The 22,575-nt window shown below is 46.2% G+C and overlaps 1 protein-coding gene across 1 annotated transcript in view; it reads left to right on the plus strand.

Moving 5' to 3' along the window:
• The window catches only part of LOC126527809 (calcium-activated chloride channel regulator 1-like), a 36,225-nt gene extending 13,929 nt beyond the window's left edge, over nt 1-22,296 (plus strand). Inside the window, exons 3-4 of the mRNA XM_055068931.2 lie at nt 10,566-10,841; nt 21,661-22,296. Of these exons, the coding sequence (XP_054924906.1) occupies nt 10,566-10,841; nt 21,661-22,238 (854 nt within the window). The 3' untranslated portion in view covers nt 22,239-22,296. The remainder of the gene's footprint in view (nt 1-10,565; nt 10,842-21,660) is intronic.
• The last annotated feature ends 279 nt before the right edge of the window (nt 22,297-22,575 follow it).

Here is a 22,575-nt window from a genome sequence, read left to right on the forward strand (position 1 = left end):
GAGAAAGCATTTGATTCAGTCGAAACCACAGCAGTCATGGAGGCATTACGGAATCAGGGTGTAGACGAGCCGTATGTAAAGTTAGTGAAAGATATTTATAGCCGCTCCACAGCCACCGTAGTCCTCCATAAAGAAAGCAACAAAATCCCAATAATGAAAGGCGTCAGGCAGGGAGATACGATCTCTGCAATGCTATTCACAGCGTGTTTACAGGAGGTATTCAGAGACCTGGATTGGGAAGATTTGGGGCTAAGAGTTAATGGAGAATACCTTATTAACTTGCGATTCGCTGATGATATTGCCTTGCTTAGTAACTCAGTGGACCAATCGCAATGCATGCTCATTGATCTCGAGAGGTGATGCAGAAAGGTGGGTCTAAATTTAATCTGCAGAAAACTAAAGTAATGTATAACAGTCTCGGAAGAGAACAGCAGTTTACGATAGGTAGCGAGGCACTGGAAGTGGTAAGGGAACACGTCTACTTAGGGCAGGAAGTGACCGCGGATCCGCATCATAAGAATGAAATAATCAGAAGAGTAAGAATGGGCAGGGGTGCGTTTGGCAGTCATTCTCAGATCATGAACAGCAGGTTGTCATTATCCCTCAAGAGAAAAGTGTTTAACAGCTGTGTCTTATCAGTACTCACGTACGTGGCCGAAACCAGGAGGCTTACGAAAGGGGTTCTACGTAAATTGACGACGACGCAACGAGCTGTGGAAAGAAGAATGATGGGTGTAACGTTAAAGGATAAAAGAGCAGATTGGGTGACGGGAGAAACGCGGGTTAATGACATCTGAGTTGAAATCAAGAAAAAAATGAGAATGGGTAGGAGGACATGTAATGAGGAGGGAAGATAACCGATGGTCATTAAGGGTTACAGACCGGATTCCAAGGGAAGGGAAGCGTAGCAGGGGGTGGCCGGCAGTTGGGTGGGCGGATGAGATTAAGAAGTTTGCAAGGACAACATCGCCACAATTAGTACATGGCCGGGGTAGTAGGAGAAGTATGGGAGAGGCCTTTGTCCTGCAGTGGGCGTGACCAGGCTGATGATGATGATGACTTTCGTTACACAAATTACGCTAGTGAGAATTCACATATGGCCCAAAAATTATGTAATATTTCTTGACCTTTTCTGCCGAAGCCGCGACCGAAATCAATTGAACGAGTAAAACAATGGAATGGTGTTGCTTTGGGCAGGTACTATTGAAACAGCAACTCCAAATGGGCAGCCCTACAGGAGGAACATCAAATGCAGAAACCCTTCCACACAGCATTTTGGCAGTCCTTACTCCAATAGCCAGCAGAAGAAAGCTGTAGCGCTTATTCCTTTCAGACCAGCCGTCACAGAGATCGGCACGTGGGTGAAATAAATGAGCAGATTTTCGTAAAACGCACTTTACTAAGCTTTCATGTTAGAGGATCCCTTTAACACAACATGTTAGGGGTATGCCACTAAGGTATTGCCTGGAAATCGGAGGATTGGATCTATATTTTTAGAAGACGTGCAAGAGATGATATATTCTGTTTCCTCCAAAAAATTATTAGTGGTTGTCAAGGACTGCATTAAACAAAAGGGCGGTTGAGAAATTTCTTGAACGGAACCGTCAAATATCTCGAGTGCTTCAGGTCTGTGGAGGCACTCCGATGGATAAGCTGTCGCGCTCAGATATGTTCTATGTGACGAGTCATGCTGCCGATGGTTCCCACAAGGGGTTCGGAGATGTGGCAATGAGGCCGGCCGCGTTAGCGTGTTTTATTCTTGTGGCACTTTCACGCGGGGCTAGTTATATTCTTAACACGGGACCTGCTGCTTACAATTGACGCGCCGCCAAAAGCCTCTACAAGTGTTTTATATTCGATCAAATGCTGTTCGTGTTATGGAACGTTTTTATGTGTGATGCAATATTGCTAACATCGTTTATTGAGTTGTGCTTGTTTTGTGGTGCGTCTGTCTTCTTAGCACTGATTTTTACCTAATGTTTGATACAAGTAGGGTGAGGGCCTTCTACTTATTTATTGAGGTTGTGCCCATATCGCCAACAGGCGTTATAAACAGATAGGGAAGGGGAAATTAGTTACATACACATCATTCAGATGCAGTTAACATCACATTAGCAAATGATTCAACGGAACAGAAGTGCAGACAAGTAAAAATTAAAATGTAAGTGAGAAGTATCGAAAAAATTATATGTCAATGAACAAACGCAAAGTGACACTCCAAACAATGTCAATCATTCACGGCAAGCAGAAAGTACAGCTAATCGAATCAGCTAGTTGACCAAGTAAAAGAAATCATCATTAAAAGAAACCACTACAATCAAAAGAGGCAACCGGTTCCACTTGAGAATCGTTGTCGAAAAGAACGAAATAATAAATAATTCCGTTTTATAGGAGTATTCGCGTACTCTATGCTTGAGGTCACCTCGCTGTGTACGTTCCCTCATGTACTCGCCCCTGTGGATGCCAACAACAGAGCAGTAGATATTTTAGAAAAATTTCAGATGAACTGCACGACGACGATAGTCTAAACTATGTGATTTCAGAGCCTCTTTTACACGGGTGGCACTAAGGTTTCTGTCATATTGTCCAGCGACAAAGCAAGTTGGCAAATTCTGCACCCTTTAAAACTTAGCGACGTCTTCCATATTGGTAGGTCCCAAACAACCATGCGTACTCAAGGGCGCGACCTCACGAATGTCTAATAATGTAGCTCCTTAGAAGTTCAAATAAACGTATCTGCAATTCAGAAAAGAAACTTCAGTATCTGGCCTGCTTTAACTATTACGTAGTCGACATGACGCCGCCGATTCAAATTATCTGTATGCTCTTAGATATTTATACTGTGATAGCCTAGCTATTGCCATATCATTAATGTACAGCGACCATCCGCCCCGTAGTTGCCCCAACAGTGCTCCGGAAATCCAGTTTGCCCTGCCGTAGGGGTCAGTAACACCTACTCTTTCTTGCAACAGAAGCGGCTGCGCTACTGGGGCGCCACCACTGCCACTCAACAATCCTGCATTCACTTTTGAATAAAGCCAGTCGATTCTCCGTTCTCAAGATCTCAAAACGTGTACTCCTTGCCTCCGCTAAACAGAGCTCCCAACAAGTGGTGACAAAGGACCTTTAAGGTATTGTTTTGGAATACTAGCGATGTACGACGCTGCTCCTATTCCTGCTGATACAGATGACGCCATGGTTACGTCTCCTCTCGTCGCCGCAGTGCTTCAGCTTCCCAGTTTTTGGCCCAAGAATGCTGACGTTTGGATTATGCAAGTAGAGGCCCGTTTTCGATCAACTCGGGATCATTACTTCAAATCTATTCCGTCGCCTATAGCACGGGTCATCGCCGATGCTATAGTCGACTGGCTAACGGATACGCCTTCAGCCACAGCATACGACTACCTGAAACGCACGGTCCTGCACCGCCTCGAGCCACCGCAATAGAGTAGGCCTCAACAGCTCCTCTTCGAGAAACTCGGCGACCTACAACCGTCACAACTCCTGTACGGGTTGCGTAAGTCACTGAGGGAGCACTCCGCAAACGACAGCTGCAGCTTCCAATTTTGTGCGAGCGCTTCTTGCAACGCCCCTCACAGTCCCCACGCATGGTATTGGCGAGTTCCGTCTAGACTAGTCTTGATCGGCTAGCTGAACTCGCTGACCGCATAAATAGATTTCAAATCTTCTATCGCAACTGCGTGAGCCCCAGAGCCAGGGGATCGACTCACGCAGCTGGAGGAAACAGTCAACCGCCTTACCAGTGCACGGGAGAAGCTGACAACGGGTGGCAATACTGGCAACCAACTTCGGCGCAACCATTCGCCTTCGCAGTCTCGCAGCGCATCCTAGAGACTCGCCGCGGCAGTTGTACTCGCGCCACCATCGCTTTCGAGAACAAGCAATTCTCTGCATCTGGCCCTGTTCATGGACGCGAAATGCACCGGCCAGTCGCTAACGGCGGCATGCGACATCGGCTCTCGCGCAAGCCGCCTATTCTTCGTGGTCGGCCGCATCACCGGTACCTCCTTTTCCGTCGACACCGGAGCCGAGCTGCCTATCGTTCCCACCACAGCTGTAGTGGTGGGAACCACACTACACCACAGTACTACACCATTCCCACCACACCACAGTAGTAACACTGTGTTCGCGCCGTATGGATTCCGGTAAAGAACACTAGGCATCGAACTCTGGTGCTTGAACAGATGGGTGTTTGTGATCGCTGACGTCCGCTTTGCCTTACTTGGAACGGACTTCCTCAGCCATTTCAACCTAGATGTCAGTGTTCGCGATTGGCGCCTAAAGGATAACGTCACATCCCTCGATTTACTTGGTCTATAGTCCACCTCATCTGACATCTGCACATTTCCGCTGCTGTCAACGTAAGACGAAATATTTGCTGGGTCCCCGCAACTCACGAAGCCCCGAAGCGATGCGCTGCCGCGAAACACAAGGTGACGCATCGTATCACCACCAACGGCCCACCTGTCGCCGCCCGGCCACGGAGGCTAGCGCGAAGGAGGTTGGAAGTCGCCTGCCGTGAGTTCGAGCGCACGCTTCAGCTCGGGGTTATCCGTCCTTCCTCCAGCAATCGGTCTTCCCCTCTCTATCAGGCTCCAAAGCAGGACAGTGGCGATTGGCGCCCTTGTGCTGATTACCGAGGTTCAAATGCCATCACTACTCCGGATCAATATCCCCTTCCCCACATACATGACCTTGGCGCTCATCTCGGAGGAGCCAAATTATACAGCAAGATTTTTTTGATGAGCACGTGGCACCAAATTCCTGTCGAGCCGAGCGATACTCTGAGGACAGCAATCACTACTTCATTTGGCCTATTTGACTTTTGCCGTATGCGTTACTATCAGAAGAATGCGGCGGAAACTTTTCAAAGGTTCACTGAAGAGGTTAAGCGCGGACTCCCGTTCATTTTTGTCTACTTTGACGACATTGTCTTTGCAAGTCGCACAGGCGAAGAGCACAAAGAACACCTTCGCCTTCTATTTGAGCGACTGGATTAACACAGCATGTTTAAAGCCCCAGAAATGCATTTTCGAAGTTCAAGCCCTGGATTTTCTCTACAATCGCATTTCATACCAAGGCCCATCACGGCACTAAGAATCACGGGTGCGCGCAATAGAGGACTCCGACGCTCATAAATTTTCACTGGCTCCTCATAGCAAACTGCGCAAGTTCTTCAACCACTTACCAACGTGCTCCGTCGCGACCCCAAAAAAAGAACGCCTACCTTCCACTGGTCCTTGAAGCACGAACACTCCTTCCAGGAAGCCAAGACGCGGTTGGCGACTGCAGTGTTGCTGATTCATCCCTTGCCCGATGCGCCAGCTCGCCTTATGATAGAAGCAGCGACAACGGCAGTGTGTGCACTACTGCAGCAGCACGATGGCACAGACTGGAGACCACTGGGCTTCTTCTCAAAGCGTCTCAAACATAAAAAAGCTCGCTACACCACCTTCGCGAGGGACATGTTGGCCATCTAATGCGTTGTCAATCATTCCCGTTTTTTTTTCTTGAGGGCTGTAGGTTTTACATTCCGACTGACCCCAGGCCGTTAGCCTTCACATGCAAGAACAATATTTCCTCGTGCTCAGCACGTGAGCTTCGGCAACTTTCCTATATCTCCGAATTTTTTACCGACATCCACCATATCTCTGGGACAGAAAACAAGGCAGCTCACGCACTGTCACGGATCAGCGCTGTGCCTGCTGGCCGTGTGGATTTGCAAGCTCTAGCCTCCACTGAGCAGCAGGGCCCCGAGCTGCGCCAGTGGCGGGAAAAAGGTTCGTCACTCCAGCTTGCGGAGGAGGCGTTTCCATAGACAACAACATTGGTCACTTGCGATACATTGCAGGCAGTTCCTCGCTCGCACTTGTCCCATCAGTTTCGGCGTTCATTATTTGAGTCAATGCGTATCTGGCCAGTCTGACCAGGGATCAACAAAGTTGTTTGAAGCTTGGCAAGAAGCTGCCAGGCCTGCCAAACCGTGAAAGTGACCCGGTATGCGCATTCAGTTGTGCCACCGTTTCGACCACCAGAGAGCCTATACGATCATGTGCATTTAGACTTGGTGGGGCCTCTTCCACCCTGCGAAGTTTTCAGATGCCTCCTCACGTAAGTCAACCGGTACTCAAGGTGACCTGAGGCGACGCGTCTGCATGAAATCACGGTTGAAATAGTGGCGGAAGCATTGCTTGTTACGTGGCTGTGTCGGCATGGTCATCCTTTTCGTGTGGCTACTGGCAGAGGCCGACAATTCCAAAGCTCCCTGTTTTCTGCCCTGGCGAGACTGCTGGGCACGTGCGCTCATAACACCACGGCTCACCAGCCAGAGAGCAACGGCATGGTCGAGCGTCTCCACCGACAACTGAAGGCGTCATTGACCGCTACGCTCGACAGACAGCAGCGGATGGTATGAGAACTTTGGCATCAGAGCCAGCAGCCGAAGTGGAGGACAAAGTGACTCGGAGCGCGAGCGGTTATTCGAGATTCGGTTATTCGGCTGGGCGCTCTTGGGCGTGGCCGGCCAGGATGGGGGCTTGCTGGCGTGGACTACGCCCTTCCCGCAGTAGAAAGGCTACCTCGAGTGCTATTAGGGCTGATAACGACCAAAGATGATGATGCTCTATGGGTAAGCCAGTTCTTCGCCCCCTAGCCAAGCACTCCGCCAGTTGCCATACAGAACATAGGGAGGCTATATTCCTCGCACCCTGTGTTTAGTTTCCCAACGATGGACACACCTCGCACGTCTTCCGCGACGTGACTTAATCAAGCCACCATTGACTGCTTCCTATGAATGTCCCTTTCGTGTGGTTTCGCGTTCAGAGAGGACCTTGAAGATTGACGTTCGCGGCATGAAAGAGAGAGTGTCGTGCGACCTCGTGAAACCGGCCTATGTTGATTAACATGATTAACTCTTCATTCATTCCACCATTCACTCCTAAGCTTCTGGCATTCTACGGGGGAGGAGGGGGAGCTCTTCCAGCGACCGTGCATCTCTTCGTTGTCCCCGCCGTGCGGGCCATTGCCACTTGCTCCGGAAATCCAGTTTGCCTCGCGTTGGCGGTAATTGTCCCTGCTCTTTCTTGTAAGCGAAGCGTCCGCCCCACTGGGGCGCCACCACTGCGACTCGGTGAACCTGTTTTTACTTTCTAATAAAGCCAGCCTACTTTGCGCTCTCAAGCTCTCAAAACTTGTATTCCATGCCTCCGCCAAACCTATCACCCAAAAAATAGTTTAACAAGTCGGAGGAGCTTGCTTTTATCCAACAAATTCCATGAAAGCTCTTTTCTTTATTTAATTGCGTGCACAATCACGTGAACCAATTACTTTTGCTATTATTTCTTTGCATTCGAATTTTCTCCTTAGCATTAGTGATTTTGCGATACATTACGCAGTCATGTGCAAGAAGTGCAATTTCAGATTGGAGAACTTGCGTTTATTATTAATTTATGTTAAAAGCAGCACTGATCTGAAAACACAGCATGTATTTCTGCGTATATACACACATCCAGACCGCCTTTAGACTACTTTAAAGCGACAAAACTATGATTACTTTATATATATTGAATAGGTTCCAGATGCCCTAGCTATTTTCATATGTGTGGCGAGGGGCGTAGTTTTTACGCAAGATTTCCCGGATGATGAACGCTGGCAGTTTGGAGACGTTAACCCTTACCATGGCGTGTTACACATGCAATGCACAGCTGAGCTTTTCTTAAGCTGAATATAACCTTGAGAAAACTCAGATACTTGCTCGGAGAATGTGCCGTACCTGATAATGAAATGCATAACGACCGTGGTACTGGAAATAAATTTTGGGTTGTATGTTCTTGAACAATGTATTGTTGCAGCTCGACATTTAGGAGGAACACAGCCCGCGAATGAACTGGTTATTCTTGCAGTCTATATTTGAAATCAGCACTCATATCTCTCCGGCGTTTCTAAGCCTGTTGTTTCTACTGTCAGTATCTACAGCTCGCTCAAAGACTGTTTCTGCCCGCTAGACATGTGTGCATGTCAGTAAAGCAATGACTCAGAGAACCCAGTTTGTACGACTTGTTATTGGCAATAACAATTGGCGTATCATTTATCTATTCAAATTACAACGTATATAGGCTCAACTATAACAATGTAAGTAGCAAGCATTGACACTAGTTTCTATCCAAGTCTTCATCGTACCTAAAATAGATGGCATCAGTTTCAAAGTTATCAAGGTTAACGTGACAAGACATGGAGCAAGATTGCTAACGGCGCTTTACAAGAAAGCTCTTTACTTAATTAGCGTTGACAAGTGTGAATGTCAATTACCGAGTGAAACAAGTTAATATGAGAATATATGAGAAGTTTAATCATTCTGCATGGCACACAGCTTAATAAAATGTGGAGCTAAATAAAAATGGGAGTCATTATTCACTGTTTGAACAACTGCAACGACGTTTTCTCCTTTCCAGTAGTCTGGTAATGTAACAGCAGACAATTAACAGTGACAACAAATTTCTCAGACTTCTCGGTCTAATATGTTTAGCACTCATTCAGCAGCTTTCAGTTGATCTCGTCCCCACCTACGAAAGCAGAGGGATAGCTTTTTTTTCATAATTAAGAATGTCTTCTACCGAGAATATAAACAACAGCATATGCAGTGTTACGGTAATTGGTTAGAAAAAGTTCTGGGTAATAGTCTCTTTGGTAAATGCGAAAAGCATGCGGCGTTCAACATTTGTAGACAGTCGGCGTCCGGGGTACAGTCACCTGTTGGATTTATCGTGTGGACAGTATGACCCGATTTATCGTTTATAACTTGCGAAAATTGTGAGGGCTTCGAGTAAGATCGCCTCTAGATGTGATCTAGCGCGAGCAGTACGGGTGGCACTCAAATAAGCCGCCCCAGCCGCTTAGTATTGATACCATTTATCCGGGCTACATAGCTGCACTGGAAGACCAGGAAGTGAATTCCTACTTATTTTGCAGCTTTTTACGAACCATGTTTTTTTCATCGGTTTTCTTTTCTAACTTCACAACAGAAATGACATATAATCGCTTTGCGGAATCAGCTTGGTGGAATGAAAGCACACTCTTGTTTTAATTAAGGAGAAAGCGTCAGCGTCAACTCCGCGGCACGTAGGGGCCTTGTGGGGCCGAGAAGCAGCGAGATGGGCTGTGCAATGCGGCAGCACACAAATCACTGTCGGGTGCAAGCGTTATCCATTGCACTATACGCAGTGGGACGACAAGCGCAATGCCAGGATTGTCTACCTAATTCTGTGAAAATAAATGTAAATTGTTTTACGTGCTTTATGGTGTCATTTAAAAACAAGGCCTACATAAACGAGAACGCTTCCTTTTTCTTATCGGGTATGTTTGTGCCTCTTTCGAGGGGAGATCCGCAGATAGTGCAGTCTAAAAGCATCCCATTAGTAGGTGCAGTCGGAATGTGTTGGCCGACCCAACAAATAGCGAGCGAAACATTGTAAGCAGCCGCACGCTCCTCGTACTCCCGTCACACGAGACGTGACGCGATAGAGCGCCGTGCGCAATTACTCCGCCCAACTCCTTACCCCAACTTGTTCAAGGAGACATGTCTTCGATAGATGTGAACCACTAGAGGATGAGCTGACTTTTTTTTCCTGACAACACTTAAACCGGCTAAACTTAAATAGATATCATCAGCGTGCATGAGGAATGGTCATGAAAATAAGAAAGCCCGCCTCCATTCCACCCTGTACAGCGAAGCTGGTGTCTATGTTAGACAGGTACCGCCACCCCACCTGACGTTAAACAACGTTGCGCAAGCACCACCACCACCACAGGCGTCGTGCGTCACGCGGGCACGCGCATGCGCGGAAGTGCAGCGTACATCACCATTCTTCTAGGCCATCCGCCAATTGCAACTGCCTTATTGAACAAAATTTGTGTTTAAAAGCAAATAGCGTCGGAAAATGCGTAAGGTACGATTTATGCACAAGCTGCAGACACGGTAGCTTCACGCTGTAATATGAATATACGAGAAAACAATGCTGTTACCCGTGAGCTGAAAGATAATGCCCTTTTGCAGCTGCCGTTTGAAGTCCATCGTCATTCGTCTTCATTCTTGCAGTTACTGGACTAATTGAATTTCTCGAAGTACAATGTGTCAGAAAACATGTACGACTTATACACAACCTACAGACATGACAGCATCAAATTGTAATTCGTATACACGAGAAAATAACATAGTTTTGTTACGTGAAAACACCAACACAAACCCTTTTTGAGTTTGCGGTTTCTTGGATTAGCATGCCACGAAAAATTTCGAGCGACTGGAGGATAGCAGTTACGCCGCAAAAAGTAGCACAAGGGATGATAATCATTGCCTGTATCTGCGTGACCTGAGTATTTGTGGTGTTTTGCTCTGGGGCCTCACGCATGCCTTCCCGAAGCGATCAGCTTAGCAGACGCTATTTGAACTGGTTGTTTCTGGATAATGCGGCTGCTATGTGGTAAATGCTATGTTACTACCACTTCGCTATGTGGACAATACACTAACACTGTGGCTATGTGGCTTCCAGAAGGACTGCCACAAATAAACATCAGCGCCTTCGAGCCGCTGCCAGCAAACTACACACCGACCGATGACCTTTTGGAAGACATTGAGTCCACGCCCCGATTCCAAAGGGTCGTAGCTGGTGGTTCATTCAAGGTCGACAGTAACCTGAACCAGGCTGATGTTCCTCCTGCCAGAATCTCTAACTTTCAGAGTGCCGGTGGGCACGTTCAGAAGGACAGAACGCCTATCATCACTCTTAAATGGACTTGGCCTGGGGCGCATATGACAAATGGAAAAGGTGGGTAATGTCTGTGAACGCGATTCACGAACACACGGACACGTGGCTTCAGAATACTCAGCAGGAAGGATAGTGCTGGTCACAGAAGCAACACGAGTTTTCGCTTCTTTATTTTCTTTTGCGCGTAACTAGCGTCGAGGACACTGAGGTTGAGACGTGTCGCGAATAATGCAAGCCAAGATATTGCCAAATATTTTGAAAGATGTTCATTGCTAGTGAGTGAAGTGTCGCCTTGCTTTCTTATTTAGTGTTTACAATGGTGCCCTGCGAAAAAAAAAACCAACGCGCACGTAGTTGAGTTTTTCGTATTGCATTGATTCGCATTATGCTGCAGGCATCAGAAATCTATTTCCTTTGTTTGGAAGTCTCGGCTTTTGTTTGTGCTCAGTATACGAGGAGGACACTCTGGCATTGTTTTGATGATTCTGAAGATGTTTTCATAACCAATATTCTGTTTTTCACACACATATTAACTTTATTGTCGATAATGACAATGGTATGCTGGGTGTTTAAGCCGCAATTTCTCTATGGCACCATCTTCATTAAAACTTCTACTCTATTAATCGCTCACACGCCAAAAACTTGAATATGCATGCTCGGTGTGGGATCTTCGTCTTTTGTCTCTCATCCAAACTTTGTAATCAGTGCAAAATCTAAGAGTAAGATTCGTACTTCACAACTACTATTGTCTGTACAGTGCGTCTACCCTTAAAACTAGTTTGAACCTTTCTCTACTTCCCTTACAAAGGAAAGTGTATTGGTTAGCTCTCTGTCACATAAAATTATCAGATGGAAGCCTTTCCATCTGAGCCAGAGTACATTTCTTCCCGTAATGATTACCTTGATAAAGTAGGCGCCTTGTTTTCTCGGACTAACTCACATTTTTACTCATTAATTCCTAAGACAAGTAACGATTGGAACCGCCTGACTACTTCAAATGCCGCAATTTCCGACACTGGCTTGTTTAAATCGGCTAATTAAGATCTTGTGTATTTTCAGTAATCAGCATTTTGCTGAATCATAGTTACCTTTTTCTGTTTTTGTTTTGTGCATCGCAGCAATCCTGCGCTATTTTTGTTTCCTGTACTGCCGCATTTCTGTTTTATATACATTCGTTTTTCATGCATTCCACTCCCTTCTGCAACACCCTCGGGGCATGAAGGTGAATAATCGAAGCTATTTTTAATCTTCGCCGTATTACAAAAGCATCGTCCATGCAAGTGTATTCAAAGCTCACATTGCGAGATACGTCAGCTATATGAATATAGCTTTTTATAGCTAACAATTTATCGAAAGTCGTCTTTGGCATGTCTTTGGCAAATATTGTCTTTTGCAAATATTGTATCGTCTTTGGCAATTACTGCGATAGATTGCCCTGAGTGGCGGACATTATTTCATGAGAAATAAAAAAAACTATATCCTCCTGAGTGCCGGCTATGGGGTATTTGTCCAATATATTGGACATCAAATACTCCGTCACTACCCAGGCAGCAACATGTTTTAGCCCGTAAAACCAAATTGTACAATATTTTAGACACCTACTAGCGCCACCTATAAAGTTTTGTTGAAAATGCATGAGTAGTTTGGCCAGCAGGGGCGTTTGCAATGGCGACATTCAACTGCACGGCTTTCTACGGCAACCGCCGATAAAGTAAGTTCTATTCCTCATACATTATCTCTCGTTCTTTTTCTGTAATGAAATTTCCATTATTGAACAGATTTTGCACTTTTGAAGCCATTTGCAATATTAAGTTTGCCCTTTGCTACTGCATATCCACTACCACAAAAATGACCGGGTAGAGTTGCAGTGTCCAATATATTGGACATCATGCTGTGCTAAAACACCCGATAATTGTGAAAAATTAATTCACTTTTTGTCTCTGTAACGTAAAAATCAATTTCTGAAAAGCTCACAAAAATTTGTAAACTTTAATACACCTCGGAACTCAGGAGGATATTTAAACAGTTAACTTACTTTCGCTAAATTATTCAAACTAACTACTTAAGGCACATACTAGAATTTGCGAATTGAAGCTGGCCATTTCGACAGTCATATCCGCTTACAATGAATTCTCTTGATTAGAGCAGTGTTGAGATGAGGGTTCCGAAAACTTGAAGCGAAAGCAGAATCATAATTAGTTTTATTGTGACGATTAGAAAGATTACAAGATCGTAATATGCAACAATGCTTTTATGTTTCAGTAGCTTTTCTGTCACATTACATTAAAAAAAACGTTGTGTGATAAAGGTAAGTGGAATAGCAGTGTATTTCTTACCGCCAGTTTGACTGGACTCATCTCAAAGATAGTGCTAGTTTAAAAATTCCTTATAAGCGTATGTGCCTAATGAAATGCCTAGCTTCAATTGTTATATGGCTATACGTGCGTTAACGTGATTAGTCGACTGGTACATTAGTGAAAACGTGTTAATTTATCTGCAGCACTATCTTCTTCTATGTAAGTAATGCCCTATGCGAGTAATCCAGCTCGATAAGTAGATTTGTGCTACAGGCCACAAGCGATTCGCGAAAAATTATGTTACCGTCAAGATAAAGCATCCGCTATCACACGCAACGGTAGCCGAGTGGGGATAGCGTCGCGGCTTTCTCGGAGTCGCGGCTTCAATCCGGCTAGCACCGGTCACAGAGTGTCCTAAAATCATCCCTAGAGGTATCTAATAAAGATAACGTGTCGGCTAGTTGATTCAACGTCTTGATCTAGGGAACAGCGCGAAAGGCGAGAACGTACAAGATGCACACGACAACCGCACGTAGCGCTAACAACTGAATTTACTGAGACGAAGGACGTACATGTAAATACGCGAGAGCGCATCGTTAATATCATAAAAAAAAACATGAAAGAATGTGAAGACACGGAATGGTCGGCCTTACGTGATGCCGCGCGCGGATGCAGAAAGCGGGTCCTCATGACAGGTCACCCGATAAATGGTGCAATTCTTTTGTCAGATAGAAAAACAGATGGTGCACTCACACAGTTTTCATTCAGCACTTCAATTCTGTAGGCCTCGATGATGTCGCGCGTCATTGTGGTTTCTGTTTTTGGCTGAAACGTCACATTTCTTTAATTTAGGGCGGCACCCGCACTGCTTACACAGAAACATCTAGACGTAGAGAACCATGGCGCTAGTGTCTACGGGAAAGGCAAATTCAGTGGACCAGCCTGCAAGGGTATGATGTTTAGCACATAAATTTCCCTAAGCTTCAACCTTCTGGCTTTAAACGGTTTTCGTGAGTTTGAAAACTTATAATTTTGAAGAAACCACGGTGTTAAAAATAATTGAAGTAAAACGGAATTAAATTCTCCGACGGCAGGATTCAAACACAGGGCCTCAAGCACAGAAGCGCGACATTGAAACCATTACGGCAGGCATACGCACGCTTTCAAAAACCGCCATGGAAGCCCCTAAAGAAATTCTCGCGCGCAATCCACGACGTTTAGAAGCTTGGCACGTTTCAATTTGGCCTACTTTAAAAGGTATATTCGCGGCACTCCGTAGTGATTATGTATGCTCAAGAGCTTTATTGCCTTATGCATTTAGAAAATGTGAAACTGCTTTGGAATCTAGGTCAAATAAAGACACACAAGGGGTAGTAAGCAAAGCGGCAAGAACATCTGAAGCAATCATCAAGAAGATTAGACAAATGCGCGTACTAGCGGCCCTCCCCGTGCAGTCAGAACGATCGCAGTGCCAGCGTTGCATCAAGTAATTATTTTAGGAAAACTCGCGTATGCGACTTATCCCCTGTGTCTAGTCGTCAACGAATGATATATGACAACGCGACTGTGAGCCCTTAAGTAGATTCTGTGCTCAATCTTGGTGTACGGAGAATCGCTGATACATGGCGGCGTGATTAAAGTAGGAGGTGATCACATTCATGTATAGCTCGTGTGCTCTCAGTTACTCGCCGTCGTATCTCGTACGGTTCGCCGCGTCAGAATTAACAGCGCTCGTCATGTCGTCTTCAATCCGCTGACGACTGTCCGCAAATCTTGTACCGGAAATCACTGAAACATGGTGATTGCATTAAGGTAAGAGGCGTCCAGATTCGTGAGCAACTCATGCGCTTTCAGTTACTCTCTGTAGAACGTTTTGCAGCGCGATAACGTGTGCTGCGGAGGAGCTGCACTCGCAGTATCGTGTTTCACGCGCTGACGATTGCTGGCATGCGTATGGGTGCACCGACCTTTGCCAGATGACGACTATCCTTTTACTCAAAACATAATAGGCACCTATGGGATAGCAGGCGGCACGGAAAATCTCCGCCGCGCTTGACGGTTTGATGAACATATGCTTTGAGAGAAGGTAGTGCTTAAGCTAACAGCCGGGGAAAAGTGCAAGGAAACGCATGCAATGGTGGACGTGGGTACACGCTGCGAAGGCATGAGCGGCATTCTCAAACGATCACTTTGACGAGTTGACGCCACCTGACGCGTCGGCGGTCTACGGAAGATCACGTTACTGGCAGACAGGGAGGGGGGAGAAGGGTAAACCGCGGTTGACGGTCGTGGACTGTACTTTCACCCTACGTATATGTTATGTACCCGAGAGCCCCAGACTAAGTAGACTAGGTTACCTAGTGTAGCTTTTTTTTATGGGGTTCCAGCCAAATCTTGGGATAATGAAGTTTGGCTCGGATGGGTACACCTCACTGCATGATAATTTTGTCACTGTCCGAATTTTCTGCACAACGGATATAGAACAAGTCATCAGAAACGTAGAGCAGTCTTGGAAACTAGTGGACTTGAAACTGCTCAAGTGGGAAAGAAAAAAATTAATTTTACTTTATTCTTTGCACCTAATGCACCTTTTGCACCTATTGCACCTCTTTTACTAGGTTGAGCGTATTTCGAATACCTTCAGAGCACACAACAATGTTCTGCTGTTCTCCGCCATCACACAAATGCGGCATTCTTACTTTCGGAGGTTCCTTTAATCCTGTGCATTTAGCTGCTTTACTTCTCATTACAACATAAAAAGATGACACTAGCTTCCTTAAGTTGCATACTTTTGTTTGTTATTTCTTTTCACTAGTACAGTGGGAAGTAGTAAAGACGTAAAGCAGCTGAAAGCACTATCATCAGCTTCCTTGTCTATACGATATATAAAGCGTTCCTATGGAGGCCTCAACATTTTTTTACTGTATCAAAATAAGAATGACGATAAAACCAAACGCAAGCATGACGCAAACTTTATCGAACACACTAAAAGAATCCATTCCTGAATGCCGGTCAGCGCCTTACCACAGACCTATCCTGGAACAGTGCCTTCCGCATGAAACTGGTGGCAGCAATTGTCACCGCCTGTTTTAAACCTTTGCCCACGCTCTGCGCGAGACAGGAGGCATGCTCATGTATGCTTCATCGAGCGGCCGTGATAGGAAAAGTACAAAGAATACAGAGGAAACAAAAGAGTAATTAGTTTTACATTATGTTATAAATGCTTACAGCACCAGCACTATTATATGAATCTTCAAAAGTAATGGTAGGAACAGAGCATGCTGTAGTGAATATGATTGCAGTGTGAGTACTGCCAACATGAGTTGACCATAATCGCCCTGAGGCGTCTGCAATGTTTAACATGCCATGCTCGCTGACTTTTCTCGTGAACTCATGCTGCTAATCCGTCGGCTACAGACAACGCCAGACTGGAAGCCCAGCTCTAGTCCCGGTTGCCCACAGTGGTGCCTCCTTGCCAAGCAATGTCCAGGTGATACCAACTGTGGCGGGGGGTGGGACCCAGACCAGCACATCAAAGTGTCTGTAGATGTTGCTGGACACAGCGCCGACACGTCTGAGGTTCCCATGCTCGGAATCCCATCTGCTTGCACCTCTCATGCAGCCATGCGCTTTTTCAAATGGTCATCTGTCTCTGTTTGGTGCCATAACTTTTACTAGCCTTTTCTTTAGCATGACACTTTAGTTGATGAACAGCTTCTCGAACCTGTTACTGAAGTATGCTTGCCTGGGCCAAGTAGTCTCAGGGAACCTGGATCGTGTGTATAACACCAAATAAGAATGAATTGGAGTGCATAGTTCAGTTTCTTGTTATCCTTGAAAACTACACAATCAGTGCATTCTACCGGTACTAAGCTGAAGGGCTGAAACTTGGTGAATACAAAGAATCTTGAAAACAAACAGGACTGTGCAATGCTTGGTGGATTAGACTGTGGCAGGTTTAGCATTATGAGACAAGAACTGTACAGTACTTATTAGACAGCAAATGGGTGTAGCCAATATACTGGCTGAGAGTAACTGAAGGGGAGTCGGATAGGGCATGCAATGGAAAGAGCAGATAATCGGCACTCTTAACTTAACAATCTCTGCCTAGGGGAGGGAAACATGGTGAAGGGCAGCAGATGCCATAGTAGCATGGTACTGTTAAGAATTCTGCAGGCGTAGTATGGAGTCGGTTTACACAAGGCAAGATAGCTATAGAGATAAATGTTACCTTGAAAGCTTCTCGTACAAGAGAACCGAGCCCACTGTTTCTACAAAAATTACGAGTAATGTGGGTATTCAAGGTAAGCGAAATTTATCACAGCTCTGCTGTTTCTCATTTGTTTGAATGTGTTTTTGACTGTAAAGTACCTTGCACCATCAGCTCCCTGCACATAATCCTCTTTCATTATTTCCAGTTTTTAATCCGACACTTTCGTTGCCGCTTCCCCAGGGCATGGCATTTATGGTCGTTTTCTTGCCATATATAGTTGTGACCACTTGGGTCACGGGGTATGTACACAAATAGACAACCTACTGCTGATTATTGTATGGCGTAATAGACAACATCGGCACAGGGTATGTGCAACCGGGTATGTGCTCATTCTTTGCTAATCCCTCATATGGGTACGCTAGTGATACACACGGGGTACGAAGCCTTAGCTCCATTTTGATATTTATTTATTTATCTACGCATACGCCTGTCACTACTGGACCTTCTACACATGCTCACTCACGTTGCCTAGCTGCAGACCTGCTCAAGATTGCCTGCCGCGTGTTTGAGCACATGCTGGAAGTAGGAATCGTGCATCCATTTTCCAGCCCATGATTAAGTCCATCGCACATGGTACCCAGATGACTCCAGGTGACTTGAATGAGACCTACCAATGTTTGATGCTACCGTCCCCGACTGCTAGTCAGTGTCACACGTTGAAGGCTTCGCAGCATCACTACACGGAGCTGCTACCTTCTACAAAACCTCTCTTCTCATCCTCTCAACATTTTCCCCTTGATGCATCACACATCACCGTCATCTATGACCCACAGAGTTAACAGCTACAGGCAGTGATGCTGTGCTCGTGTGATTTGCTGCAGCTGCAACCTCACCAACTCGGACAAGTTTCATGGTATTTAGATTTCAACACTGTGTTGGATCTGCATTTTGATCATGATAACCCTTACAGTGCAATAAAAAGACGGTGTATGAAGAAGGGCGCCTGGTTTATACATCTAACACAATTCCTTGCTTTTTGTTTACGTGAGGCTGTGCATTTCCTTAACAATAAAATTTTGTTTGCAGACAGCGCAGACATAAGTTTTGTCAGGCTGTTCTTTTCTTGCTGTAATTTAATAATTACCAACTTTAGCAGCTGTAGGTTATGCTAACTTATGACTTTGCTGTTTTTAGCTGCATCTAGTAACCTATTGTTTGGTCAATTTTCTAGTCGAGCATCATGTGGTGTCGCAAAGCCGCTCGCTTGAAAGGCATGACATGCTCCATGCTTAAAAAATGAACTGTTTGAAGAATTCTTTGAGTAATGTTAGAACAGGCAACTCTAACTGAGTGAGCACTGCTTTCGTCACAATATGTCGCAATTACCTAGGCGTATGCTGTCATGCAGCGTTATGTTCTGCTTGTAGGAAGTATAAAAAAAACAAAATCGGAGTTGTGGAGTTTAAAGCCCTAGGGCTACAGCCTCTTTTTATACCTCTGACACTCGAAAACTTTAGAGGACGCAAGCAGGCATGCGTGAATAAGAACCCTGTTAAGGTATTGCTAGCACCCATGTGGCGTGCATAACCAAGCGGCACACGAGTCACTTGAGTCTCATCTAGTACTATTATTTTCACTGTAAAGGGACCAATATCGCAGTAAGTGTCATCAACCTTCATTATTATGCTAGAAATATTTAAGCACTTAAGCTGTGTCTGTTTTAAGTGTTTGAAGCACATCTTGCTAATCAACTCTTGAGGCGTTTACGTTGTTTTTCTATGCTGTAAGATTAGTTTGAGATTCCTAACAAATCTGCTAACGTGAAATTGTGGGCTGGTATATTGGTCATGCCATTCTAAAACTGTGAAGTCTGACACTGTCAAAGCATTTGGTAACTTTAGTGAGCTTCACTTCACTAGAGATATGTATTATGATGAGACCATTTAGCACGTGAAAGTAAAAATTCCGGCAAGTAGAGAGTTGGCGGTGCAGTATCTTCAGGGCAACAGGAAAATCAAAGCTGGAACTAGGGCGCTCTTACGACCCGGCCGTCACCGCAACACACTGTTTGCTTCACCGTTCTACAGAAGTGTGTTGCGGTGAAGTTATTGTGGACGCATATACACACACGTTACTTCATCCGAACTTTGTACAGAACCCGACGTCCCATTGGTAGACCTAAATGTGCGAAAAACGGGCAGAGATGCAGCTGAACATCACAGGGCACGGTATTAAGCTCAATATCACTGTGCTTATAGCACCCCTAGTACCGAAAATCTTAAAACATCTACTCTGCATTTCAGCTCGTGATATTCTGGCAGACCATGTGATGTCATTAGAGCTCTTTAAGGTCCACAGTACTACGATATAATCGTAAAGCCCGCGATAAAGGCAAATCACACGAAGTCACGGACAGCGCACTAACGCTGAACTCGATTGAAAGCGTACGCTGCCTAATTTCAAGGATGCGTCAATAGTTGTGAGCAAACACCACCTTAAGCAATACATCACTTACGTAACTGAAGTCGTGGCTAGAAACACGTACGATACCTCCATCTTCGACGCCCATCAAGTAAAAGTGCATGTTCGATGTGAGGACGCTGCCGTAAAGAGCGGACAGGGCGACGTTGCTCTACAGTGCCAGTTCGCAAACTGCGCTGCCGAGGCGCTGCGCCAATCCAATATTTCAATCGTCAGCACCACCAAATTCTTCAGAAATACGGGTCTCGCACCACCAGAGCTCACCGAGACGAAAAGCCGACATACCGCACCACTGCTACTGCATGACGTTTCGCCAATAAACACTGAATCCAGCGCAGAGAAGTCACACAACCAGCGGTCGGCGTGTGCCAGAGAGCCAACGCGCCAAGGCGTCACGCGCCACCGTCGCCCTTCTCGAAAAACCCTAAACGACCGTGTCTGTAGGCTACTAGGATCAGGTCACGTGAGGAATTTTTGTACGACATTTAGACGCATGCACGTCCATGGCTGCCGTCCGATGCCCTTGGTGTTTAACGCTCGATTTCGCAGTGCTAGGCGCAGCCGGTCCAGCGCCGAGAACGCGACGTCATCACGTGGCCACGTGGGTTCTCATGACTCGAAGGACCGCTCAGCGGCGCCACTTCCTCCTCATTGACAGCGCCGTCACGTGCCCAATGACGCACGCATTAGGCACACATTTAGTCAGCCGGTAGCGAGGAGCCGGCGTGGCGCCGGGGAAGCGTGCTCCGGAGGCACACCTCGGAGGCACGGTTTCAATATCCATACCAAGCCGAAAAATTTCAAATTCTCTTTCCGAAGCTATTCCTTTGCTTTGTTTACAGGAATCTCCCTGAGAAGTTTGATGTCGATCCGAGTCTTTTAAGGTGTAAGCCTTTAGTGGCTCACGTGTGATCGGGCGCAGTCCGTGGTTGACGCAGGAAAGCGGTGATCACCGGCGAGGGGATTAAGGAGAGGAGGCACCACTGGCAACAGAAGCAAGGAGAGGAGGCGCCACGCCAGCAGCGCTGTACGAGTGGGCGCGTGGGAGAGCGCGGACATGCGCGTGCGGGTGCGCGCACATCGGCGACAAACCTTGCAGCCATTATGAATGTGATTGCATCGCATGCTCATCCCATCCATGATGGAAAAATCGCACCCACGCACGCACAAACACGGCGATGTTCTACCGATAAGATGGGCCATAGGCCAAATAAATATGGGGTAGTATTTTCTGTCGCCACAGGGAGTGCTCTAAGAGACTTCTGAAGCCTCAAGTAATAGTGCCCCAATTAAATAGGTTACTTTCAAAACCAGCGCAAACGTAACGCGTTATCATAGGCGGCGCGCTTGAGGCAAGGTGATGATCTTACACTCGGCTCGTTTGAGAACGCTGTCTTTCCTGCGCGTGGACGCGAAGAAACGCGGTATTTCTTTCTTTCGCGGGCACATTTTAAAGGGGAAAAAGAGCACCGCCAAAGAAAATGCGCCACAAATAACGAAAATTCGTGTTCTCGATGTCGACTAAACACGTGTACGCAAATACACAATAGGTTGTTTCAAACTACAGACAATCGGTTTCATCTGCAAAGCAAAGCTTCGCTCTTTTCAAACCAGGTGGGTGAGAGCTGACGCACACACACACACACACACACACATATACACGCACACATATATATATATATATATATATATATATATATATATATATATATGGTCTTTCCGTGTCGTAGGCGCACATTGGTTAGAGCTATGAATCGATCTCGTGGCATCATGCCTGGCATTTGAACCTTTATCCACGAGGCCTGCGAGCGGATGCGTGTTATCGTCTCTCTGTAAATATCAACGTCTTGCCGAGTGCGAGCTATATGGTCTGTATCTTCAATTGCAGCTACTTCAGTGGAGATCCGAGGCGGCACCGACGAAGACGGGGTCTTCTCAGACTTCGACAGGCAGGAGCTGTTGTCGAGCGTCGTCAAAGGCAACCTCGAACCCCTTCCCGCCGGCTCCAAACACATGGTCGCCATCAGCCTGCCGCGTCGCTGGGCTACGGCGCCTCATGGCAACGATAGCTTCTACCTGACGGCGTACTTGGCTGCACGCGTTCTTAATGCTGATGGGCTGAAGTCGAAAAGGTCCAACGTCGTTCGAGTGATGTTCAAAATTGCAAACATTACCGCCTCATTACCCTCTGCAGTAGCTGACGCCGTCACGCCGGCAAAGCCTTCCCCGAAGGCCAGCCCAGCGACAACCACTACAAGGCAGACCAGGACCGATTCTCCTCTCGATCCGGCGACAACCCCCCCTGCAGAGGTTCATCATGAAGGCCAGACATCCGTCTTCGTTTGGATCCTGGTGGTGGCAGTGGCCGGAGTCGTCATTATGGCAGTCATTATTAGGCTGCTGCTCAAGATGAAATCGGACTACAGTGATGAAACTAACACCAACACAAGGCAGAGGACAACATAAACCATGCCAAGTTAGTGCCGCACGTGGCAATTCTGGACAAAATAAATCATAAGGCAAGCCTGGGCATGTGAGACGTTATCTATGACATTATTAATGCAAAAGCCTTAGATGATTCATAGGTCGAAAAACCCGATGTCCGGCGTTATGGCACCCAACTTCATAGGGAGTCGAACCCAGGATTTTTGGTAATAATTAGGGCGAATCATGCCATCAATTCCTTTATAAGGAAGCGTGAAGCCGTGGCGAAGAAGCCTCAGCATGACCTGTGGTGTTAATTAAGCGAAAGCTAATAAAGATAGAGGCAATTAAGGCACTCGAGCCTTTGGTGCGAGTCGAA

The sequence above is a fragment of the Dermacentor andersoni genome, chromosome 9 (genome assembly GCF_023375885.2).
Source record: "Dermacentor andersoni chromosome 9, qqDerAnde1_hic_scaffold, whole genome shotgun sequence".
NCBI classification, from domain to species: domain Eukaryota; kingdom Metazoa; phylum Arthropoda; class Arachnida; order Ixodida; family Ixodidae; genus Dermacentor; species Dermacentor andersoni.